Here is a 10077-nt window from a genome sequence, read left to right on the forward strand (position 1 = left end):
AACGTGACCTCCGCCAACGACACTCCGACTGCCACGATGGACCGCCCTTGGAGAACCTCCATGAACAACAACTGGGAGAAAACTACGCTCGCGGGCCCATCAGAGGCCCATCAGTCACCAGATAATGTCGGCCTGCAGCAGGAAATCATGCAGAAAACGCTGGAGGAGGTAGCGCAGGAGGATGCGGATGGCAGCGTGGCCAACCCGTGCGTCATTTGTCTGGAACTGATCTCAGAACCTGCCGTTGCGGTTCCCTGCAGGCATGCGAATTACGACTTTCTGTGCCTTCTAAGCTGGCTAGAAAACCGTCGGATTTGTCCGCTTTGTATGATCCTCCTTAGGGAATTGCAAGGTTCTTTTCTAATTTAGAGTCCAGGCAAGAGTGACGTTTCCGCGGTAGAATATGAGCTAGATAGCCCCGAAGGCCCGAAGCTCCATCGATTGGAAGCTCCTTCAGAAGCTCTCCCAACCCATACCACGTCCATATCCCGTCCAAATTGTGTTCACCGTCGTGCGCGCCGCCCCCGGCCTCATGTTCAACGGCAAATTCCGCTTTCGCGTGATGACGAGGTGAGCCGACGACAACATGTCTATCGCCACCAGCTTTATTCCCTGAGGGTCGGATCGAATCGCCTTTCACAATACCAAGAACTGACGCCGGGAAAGGTCCAAAATGACGAGGCGCTTGTTTCACGTGCTCGTACTTGGATACGGAGGGAACTGCAAGTTTTCGACTTTCTACACCGCACAGACGCAGGCTCGAGCCAGAGTTCAGTGGCTCGTCCGGGACAAGCAAGACTCGAAAGCCGCCGAGGAAGCAATGCCGAATTCTTGTTGGAGTACATTATTGCCATTCTCCGTACCGTTGACATCAAAGGCAGCGCTGGGCAAGCGGAGTCTCTCTTGCAGGATTTCCTTGGCCGAGATAATGCACGCTTGTTCTTGCATGAGTTGCAGGCATGGCTTCGAAGCCCCTATACATCACTATCGGACTGGGACCGCAATGTTCAGTATGATGATCCGAACAGGAGGACGGCTTCATTTAGATCTTGTCCAGGACCTCAGCTGTCCGATCGTACAACGTCTCCGGTATACAGGAATAATGACCGCGTTGTTCATGGGAGGGTTTCAAGACCATCGCCCTCTCGTAGACCACAACATCGGGAAAGATCTCGTGATGCCGTAGCCCAAGCGCGAAGAATACAATACGCACGGGACCGCTATGTCCCAGATTGACGGTTATGCCACGCATAAAGCATTCTATACAGGTTTGATGAAGTTACGAATCACGTGGCATGTAAAGAGGTTATATAGAATAAAACTGTATATTATTTCTAATGTGGTATCTCTGAATATGCTGTAGTCGTTTCTCATAAATGATGCTGGTGTTCACTAGGCATTTGTTCCTTATCGTCTCCTACCGAAGCGCCCTGCGCCTCTGCCTTTCGAGTTCTTATTTCTAAGCTTCAGTGACCGGTAATTTGCATGCGCCTCGGGATTAACCTTCCTCTCGCGAGGCTTGGTTTGTCTCTCTTTCACTTGAGGCTGAGGTTTCTCCCGTTTCTCTGTTGGTGGCGGCTCTACAGCCCCGATGGCATCCCTTATCCTTTCCGAAAAACTTTTGCTTCTAGCGGGGGGCTTAGATTGCTCCTCGTAATCGGAATCAGAACCAGAATCAAGCTCCGCCTCTGATATTGAATGCAGCGAAGCAGCATCTGGAACATCATGGGTCTCGTCGCCAGTGGCACCTGGCTGCTGCGTTTCTGGCACCGCCGCCAGCTCATCATCCACATTATCGGTAACATCTTCATCATCTGACACTGGTAACTGTGACTCACGTTTTGGCTTGAACACCACCGGCTTCATGCGAACCCTGCGTGTCGTTCGCTTTTGCCCTTTCTTCTTAAACGTTGGTCCCGGATCCTGGTCGGCAGTCTGACTATCAATCGCTTCCGCATTTAGGCCGGCTTGTTCTGCCTCTATCTCGCGGAGTACGTCTAACTCATCCTCCAGACGTTCTTCTTCCATATCTCGTAGTCCTTGCACTAAGGCAGAGAGTCCTTTGCCTACAAACTGGGGTCTTTTTCGTACATTGATTGGGCTCAGGCCTTCGCCCGTGGGATTTGACGCAGCGTAGCGTGCCGAGTTGGATCGTCGCAAGAATGCTGGAGTCTCTGACTCCGGCGCTCCTCGGCCAGGGTCGTTAGCGCTCGGCTGAGGCGAAGGTTCACGGCGAATCGCATCGTTCCGGTTGTCCATCATGGTAGCGTAACGCCATGTTGTCGGTGTCGCAAATAAAGCTGAAAGCATATAACTCTTGCTTGCGGAAGCAGGTGTCCGGTCACCTCGTGGACTGTCTTCCTCTTCCTCTTCCTCTTCCTCCGCAATGGTATCCAGTGTCCTTCTTTTCGATGGGGTCTGCGCCGCCGCTCCACGTACACTGGCCAGCCTTGCCGCCGTTGGGGTCGCTGTACTTCCGCCCGATTCGGATAGTAGGTCGAAAAGACCGAGTGCCTTTCCATCTCTTTGAGGAGTGGGTCCAATGGCTGTCTTCAATGGTGACGACTGTTGATGCGTCGATGGGCTGAACAGCCTGCGCAGGGCTGACGGAGAATCATAGGGGTCAACTTCCGATGGATGCCCACGCTGCTTGGAGGGGGTCGTGAAGAGTCCTTTGGCCGCCTTGCGAGGCGTGGATTCAAGGCGGGCCTCATGGGATCCAGGGGGTGATGCATGCTTGCGTTTCTTGGGGCGCTCTTGCAAGTTAACCGAATTGGGATTGTGTTTCTTCTCGTATCGAACTGATTTCTCCAGCGATTTCAATCGAGAGTATTCCTTATACTTGGCCGCTGGCACAGACAGGGAAAGTTAGCTCATGACGCTAACAGAGTGGAAGCGAGTTGCACGGTGACTAGGTAATTTCGTTACACACCAATCTCGGGCGCTTGCTTGATATCGCTCCGGTCCGCTTTTCTTCCCTCATTTGCCGCGGCGAAAGCTCTTTCCCAGTCCTTTAGTTCTGCACGGAGTTGCGCTGACTGCGCCGCAATATCGGAAACCTCGACACTCGCCATTATCGCATGTCGTAGAAGGATTTAAAGAGAAGGGTGAGGATAGTGGACAGATTATACTGGACAAATTATACAAAAATGCTGTTCAAGTTCAATATTTGTTATTGTAGTAAAGGGACCGATGGTAACGGTGGTAAGTCGTGGTCGTGCCAGGACTGCATATGGAAAGCCAATGCGGCCAGTCCGCATTTATTCATTTTCCTTCCTAATCGGAGTCCCGCCGTTGGTTCCTTTTTTGTCGCGTGCGCGAAATCAATTAACGCGGTTTTATGACGTAACGTGTTTTGGGTTTCTGCAGTTGTTTCGGGAACCTCGCTTGACATCTATACCATCATTATCATTATCAATTTATCTATCCCATTATTATAATTTTATACTGCTATATTCGCACCCAAGCAGAACAATATGATCTGCTATTACTACCAACTCGTCAATCCCCGCTGCCTGTCAAACCCCCCTCTTAACTGAGACTCGGGGTGAACAACCTTCCCCTGCAAGATTGTATAGTTGACAACCCCTTCACAATGTTCTGGCTTGACTCTTGCTAGCCAAATCATTTGCTCTGCCTGTTTTCGGTAGATCAGAACATTGGCTGAAAATTTGTGGCCGCCCACGTGGGAGACAAAGAAGATTCCCACACCACCCGGTCGCTCATCAGACGCATCACGATACAACCCGTGGGGTCGCAGATGTCGCTCCAATTCCTTCTTAATTAGCGGGGCAGTAATTCCACATCGCGCATCTCGCCGTCTATGAGAGCAGAGAAGGACCACATAATCGTATTGGCATGGTCGAGAAGGCAATCGGGAATCAAGTGGTTGTCCTTTGGGGGCATCAATGAAGCAGTCAACCACCTCTCTAACGTCGCCAGTAGTTACCGAATCGACGAAGGTGAATGAAGGTAGAAGCAGCACGGTCGTCCCTTGCGTAGTCCGATAATTGTCATCTGCCTCATGGTTCGGGTTCCTGAGATTCGATGCCGAGACCATAATCCGCTAGTTTTGTTAGATCGTATCAAGAAAAAGTGGAGTTCATGGTGGATGCACACACCCCATGCTTGGATTTGTTGGAACTGCTGTCGAAAGCTTCCATTAAGCTTCCCTTTTCATTCTCGACCCTCTCCGTCCAGTCTGATTTGCCAGTGGCGACCAAGACGTGCGTGTGAAACTCTTTGATGTGTCCGTAGAGGACTCGGGAGTTCTCGACCTTCACCTTTGACGGGAAGTGCACCGTACAATCGGCACAATCTAGTTTGCAGTTCGGTCCATCCTGTTTTGGATCTACCGTGGGGAAGATATAGTCGCTGCGGCTGCCGAGCGAGAGGAGTGACCGCAACATATTTTTATTTACCTGCTTTCTTGGCGATTTCTGGATACAAGATGAACCTCAGAATGTATTGAGAAGCTGATTTAACGTATTGACCGACCTTTTGGTGTGATCCATCTCGAGACCTAATTCCAAGCTATATACTGGCTCGGACATGCGTCACCCCCGAGCCCCGAGCATTATCTCCGAAGGCTTTTACATGACAGGTATAGGGTATATTACATGGCTGCCTTGATGAGGTCATGTATATTTAACGAGGACTACAATTCTTCTACGCTGATACTCTCTCGGAATGTTAGTCAAGTAGTAGTTGTAATGCACGGTAATCGTGCTGATTGACAATCTAGACCTTCGACCTTCAATTTGTATACAAACTCCTGCTTTTGATTAGGGTTCAGAATAGGGAACTATTTTTGGTTGCTTCTGGGGAATTCTCATGGTGGAGTCGATACGGGCACAGCCGCAATGGAGGGATATATATACGTAAGGTAGAGCTAGAGTATTCTTAGAAGCAGTCAGGGTCCGGTACACATTCAACAGGATACATATGTATGGAGGTAGAAAGGTACAGCATACTGAGTACTCCCGATGCCAAATGGGGAATCTGCGGCTCCTGAATGGGACAAGTAGACCCCACTTGAGCTTAACCTTTTCAAGCCTTTTTTTTTCTTTTCTTCGTCTTTATCTTGCCGCTTTTCAGGCACCAGGGTTTCAGTTACACGTCTTGTCGATCTTCAGATCTGTAATGTCGGAGCCTAATCAGGCCACACAAAAATAAAAACTAAAAACTAAAAAAAAGATTCAAATACATAAGTCGACAGATAAAAATAAAACAATGGATTCAGTACCAAGCTTGAATATATATGGTAATATCCGATGGACTTTGCCTGAAACGGATATGATGCCCGGGTGGGCCAACAAACACGTAAGCCCGCCAGTGGAATTTGCTTATCAAACACAAAGATCTCCGACGGAACCGAAATGTACGGCCGCGACTTAGTCTGGCCAAGAACCCCAGCAAAAGCAGCGGGCAAAGACAACTGGGAGCAAAAGGACTAAGATGTCCACCTTCCAACGATTCGCGCCGTTGTCAACCGTCCTACAAGTCTCGCGATCATGACGGACGTCCCACCACCACCACCGCTAGGGGTTCCGGACCCGGAGCCTCAACCGGAGCATCGGGTGCGCAAAAGGCGCCGACGGACGATGGCTTGCGTGCAGTGCCGTAGCAGAAAGCTCCGCTGTGATAGAAAGCTTCCCATGTGTAGCCGTTGTGAGAGCAGCAAAATGGCCGTCGATTGCACCTATGAGAAAGAATTCCTTTGGCAACAACCCAATACGGTTGTTACGCCCGCTTTCTCCGAGCGCGGTCCCACTGGCACTAATACGATCTCTCAAGCCGCACATCTTGCTCGGACGCACCCTACCCCGGACTCGGCGTTAAGCTCTTTTACTCGGTCTCAACAGACATCTTCGGATACGCGTCCCGCCCTAGAGAAACGGGACCGTTTCCTGGAGACCGTCCTGGGCGCCCCGAAGGCCGCTGTCAACCAGGAGCCCTACGTGAATACCGAGCTGCTGCACCGTTCGAAACATCCCGGTGTCAATCATCATGCAGCGCCATCGCACCACCACGGGGACGACGAAGATTCATTGTCTCCCTCGCAACAGTTGGGCATATCTCCCAGAATCATGATGCGAGGGAAAGAAACCAAGACCCGCTTCAATGGGTCGGGGATCTTCGCCAATCTGATCGCTCAGGTTTGTCATCCTGCAATCGCATGCACCACGTAGCGTTCCTGCATCACGATTAACGAGAACTCTAGTTTCCTGATATTAAATCGTTTGCGGAGGAGATACGAGTCGCCAGCCCGCAATTATCCGCGCTGCGACCTGACCTGGCGAGGGTGAAGAGAGGCCTCTGGAAGCGGAAGCCTCTCAATACGCCCTTCCCAGAACCCACGACTTTGTCACTCACCCAGATGCTCCCGTCTCGCCGGGTCGTGGATGACTTGGTCGTGCTGTATCTGACCTATTTCGAAGCGACTCACCGTATCCTACATGTCCCGTCCTTTCTCAAGGAGCTCGATGAGTTCTGGGCACAACGGGATACCCCGGATTTTGTATCCCCGCACTTCGTAGTACAACTTCTGCTGGTTCTGGCTTGTGCCTGGAATCTGGCAGATTTTGATACACTGCAACTGAAAAACGATAATGAATCCGACTTGACTTGCTACACGGCGATAGAGTGGGTCCTCCACGCCGAGAGGTGGATTGAGAACTCCCACATCAAGCGGCCGGACATCATGGCGTTTCGGCTTTATATCCTCCTACTCGTGGCGAAGAACGCGCATGGGATGAAGCGCAGCAAGGCTTGGCTTGACACCGGGACACTGATCAAGCAAGCTATGCTGGCAGGGTACCACCGGGATCCCAGCCGGTACACCAAGATCTCCCCGTTCAACAAGGAGATGCGCCGGCGGATTTGGACCACAATTGTCGAGCTGGATCTAGAGGTGTCACTCGAGCGAGGGATGCCGCCTGCTTTGCAATACGGAGATTATGATACGGCCCCAGCACTCAACCTAAACGATAATGAACTACAGGAGACCAGCGAAGAGCTCCCGGCGGAGAGACCCCTAAGTGAGATAACTGGCTGCTCATTCCAATCAGTTTTGATACAGTCCCTTCCCTTGCGGCTGAAGGCGTGTAAGCTGATGCATTCGCCGCGAATAAGCTGTTCCTATGATGAAATCCTTCATCTGGATTGGGAGTTGAATAGATATCTCTCACAAATCCCCTCCTGGACGGTGTCGGAAGAGGAAGATTTACAAACGCAGCACAAAGTTATTCTGATAAGATCCCTCCTTCAGACTAAGATCTGCCATAGCCTTTTATCAATCCACACGCCATTCGCCATCGAAGCTCCACAGGAAACCCTCTTTGCGCCATCAGCTCGGACTCGCCTCGAAGTGGCTACCATGATTTTGTCTACGCAAAGACAGCTACATGAAACCTCCAGACAGCTATCCCTCTCCATCTTGGGTGATTGGACCGTGCAGGCCTATTGCTCGGTGTGTCAATTACTCCACGCCAGTACCAACAGTCAAGGTATGTTTCTGCGAAAAATGCAGCATGTGCATAGAACTAGGCTAAAAGTACAACAGCATCTTCCCGGACGTCTTTACCCCAGACACTTCCCGGGTTGCCAGAGTCCTTGATCACGCTAGCGGAGATGACGTTGACTTGTCTGGAAACACAACTCCTCCTTGTGGTGAAAGGCGCCAAGGAGTACTTCTTCATGTCAACCATCTTAGATTTAGTGAAGGCAAGATTATGGCCGGCGCAAGCGACTGTGTACAAACAGGAGGTTGTGGACCGAGTCATATTCTTCGCCCAAACGCTTTTCACGCGACATGCCAATTGCGATCATCTAGGAGAATTGGGTATGGGAGGTTTCAAAACTACTCAGGTCAGTAATCTGCCGCTTCTATTGCTCATTAGCAGAGTCTCTAACATTCAGTATTTTGTATAGGTCCCAGTTTTGAACCCGAGCTCTGGCATGGCACAGCCTTTCGTTCCTAATATGAATATGCTACAACCAACGAACTTTGGCATCACGGTAAGATAGACAGCCATCGCTCGAATGGACTTTGCTAATATAATACAGCAATCTGGAGAGCTGGATCCTTTTCTTGATGCATTTGACTGGGGGGATCTTACAGGCATCACATTTGAAGGATATTAATATACACGAGATACCGGTTGAGAAGATCAGCGATCAACCTTGGTACACACAAGCTCTAATGCAATCGCTAGTGATTGGAATCAAGCTAGCAACTAGTCTGCGTCATATTCTTAAATGACAACCTACCCGACAGAAGCTAGTGCAAGTTACATGGCTATGATGTGACACTTCGTCTATCGAAAAAAGACAATATACTAACAAGACGCTTGTAAACCTAACCTACCTTAATCCATCTTATCCATTAGTGTACCTTTTGCGGCAAACCTCATCCATACTATACCTATCCGTGGAGGGGAGCTGTGGGCGCAACTGTACTGATATTTTACGATGTACAAATGTATGACAACCTATCTGCACCATCTGGCATAATATAACGGCCAGTTTAAATTGTTTGCGAATACGAATGGTGACTGGACCAGCTAATACCTTGCCAGTAATTTTGTCTCAGCGAAGAAATGATTCTGGTCACTCAATCTCAACCTACAAACTCCTATTTGCCCAGTGCCTGTTGATATAATAAGTAAAGCTCACCAATATACTGAATCTCCTTTAATACGCTCGTGTCCTAAGCTTCTTGGACTATTTCTACTGTCCAACTATATCATGATCCCGCGTGACTACACTCGAGATCCCATAATAAGTGTCCTAACCTCCATTGGAACACCGACAAACATGACACAATTCTAACCTGAGCCATTGCCCTACCTAGCAGGGCGTCAGGAGATTAACAAGCATATTCAATAGTAAAGCTAATCATCAATTGGTCTTAGGCACATGCGAGTAATCGTGACTTGGCATACGCTAAGGATTTGAACCCTGCTAGAACACCCCCAACTAGAGCGTAGATCGACTTAGTCCCCGTTAAGCTGTAGGCTAAAAGCCCACTACTAGTCCCAGTGGCGGGCAGGGGCTTTATCCTGGCACGTTTAGGTGGTTATGGTTACGCATGGGGAACGTATCGCTCCCTGGGTTGTCCTTGGGGGTAATTGGAGTATTTGAAATGTTTGCTTCATTATGTTCTTTCTACCTGCAGCGCATACTATATCATGTACCGACAATAAATATCTCTTTTTCCAATTCCGAAAATCGTGTTAGATGTAAGACCAGGTAGTAAGTAGTCTGTGAGATGAGGCCAGACTCTTTCTCGACACTAATGGCTCTATTTGTGGTATGATCCGAGTATTAACTAAATGACATAGAATGAGCCTGTTGAGGGGACAAGAGTGACATCCAACCGCGTGGAGCACCAGAGCCCAGCGCTAAGCCGTGATACCATGAACCGCCACTGGCAAGCATGTACCCTAATCACCAATATGCGTAAGCATCGAGAGGGGGATCTGTACCCGTTACCAACGCATGGTCGGCTTTGAAATTTAGTGAGATGGTTGCATATCAGCAGAGCGGTGGATTATGTTTCTCGGGTCAGTGTAGACCTGGGCCAGCCGGCCACTAATTCTTGTGTTCACGGGAAGCCAATGCATATGTCTGTGCTTGTGCAAGTCAAGCATATAAGGGGGCGAAGTTCCGTCCGATCCACCATTGACCTATTCTTGGTTCCGTATTCAACTATACTCGGATATCACCGAACACACTCTGTAAGCAAGGCTGTATTTCTCTTTGGGGAGGGGTAAGCAGACCACAGGATGTAACGACGAGACCCTAGTCAAGTTTGCTCCCAGGGGGGGATGCCGTATATAAATTGCGTATCTACTCTGCCTCGTAGAGAAGCTTCCATTACATTCTCTTAAGATATAGAATTGTAAGAACTCTACAGGTTGCTACTCTTTAGTACTGTTGAACCAACCGATATCCTGTCGTGTAAGTCAATATATCCCCCTCCCTTCAGTTCCAACAACCTGATATTGATAAGCCCTCAGCCAGATAAACAGCCATGAAGCTCCAAGTCGGAATCATCCTCGTCATCCTCCAAAC

At 49.5% G+C, this 10077-nt stretch overlaps 4 protein-coding genes across 4 annotated transcripts; 2 read left to right on the plus strand and 2 right to left on the minus strand.

Annotated features, from left to right (window-relative positions):
- Nucleotides 1-36: 36 nt before the first annotated feature.
- On the plus strand, nt 37-1236 carry ANOM_006913 (RING finger domain protein; the record flags this gene model as incomplete). The annotated part of the gene is made up of 2 exons (XM_015552169.1): nt 37-325; nt 377-1236. The coding sequence occupies 2 exons, from the start codon at nt 37-39 to the stop codon at nt 1234-1236; spliced, it is 1149 nt and encodes a 382-aa protein (XP_015405369.1).
- Nucleotides 1237-1407: 171 nt separating this feature from the next.
- sld2 lies at nt 1408-3074 on the minus strand (the record flags this gene model as incomplete). Its single annotated transcript, XM_015552170.1, has 2 exons — nt 1408-2849; nt 2933-3074. 2 exons carry the CDS (start codon nt 3072-3074, stop codon nt 1408-1410), a joined length of 1584 nt encoding a protein of 527 aa, XP_015405373.1.
- Nucleotides 3075-3490: 416 nt separating this feature from the next.
- ANOM_006915 (sucrase/ferredoxin-like domain-containing protein) lies at nt 3491-4409 on the minus strand (the record flags this gene model as incomplete). The annotated part of the gene is made up of 2 exons (XM_015552171.1): nt 3491-4066; nt 4122-4409. The coding sequence occupies 2 exons, from the start codon at nt 4407-4409 to the stop codon at nt 3491-3493; spliced, it is 864 nt and encodes a 287-aa protein (XP_015405372.1).
- A 1104-nt stretch (nt 4410-5513) lies between these two features.
- On the plus strand, nt 5514-8145 carry ANOM_006916 (putative C6 transcription factor; the record flags this gene model as incomplete). The annotated part of the gene is made up of 5 exons (XM_015552172.1): nt 5514-6158; nt 6224-7508; nt 7565-7869; nt 7933-8019; nt 8068-8145. 5 exons carry the CDS (start codon nt 5514-5516, stop codon nt 8143-8145), a joined length of 2400 nt encoding a protein of 799 aa, XP_015405381.1.
- Nucleotides 8146-10077: the final 1932 nt, after the last annotated feature.

Source organism: Aspergillus nomiae (assembly GCF_001204775.2).
Source record: "Aspergillus nomiae NRRL 13137 chromosome Unknown contig00207, whole genome shotgun sequence".
Classification (NCBI taxonomy): Eukaryota; Fungi; Ascomycota; class Eurotiomycetes; order Eurotiales; family Aspergillaceae; genus Aspergillus; species Aspergillus nomiae.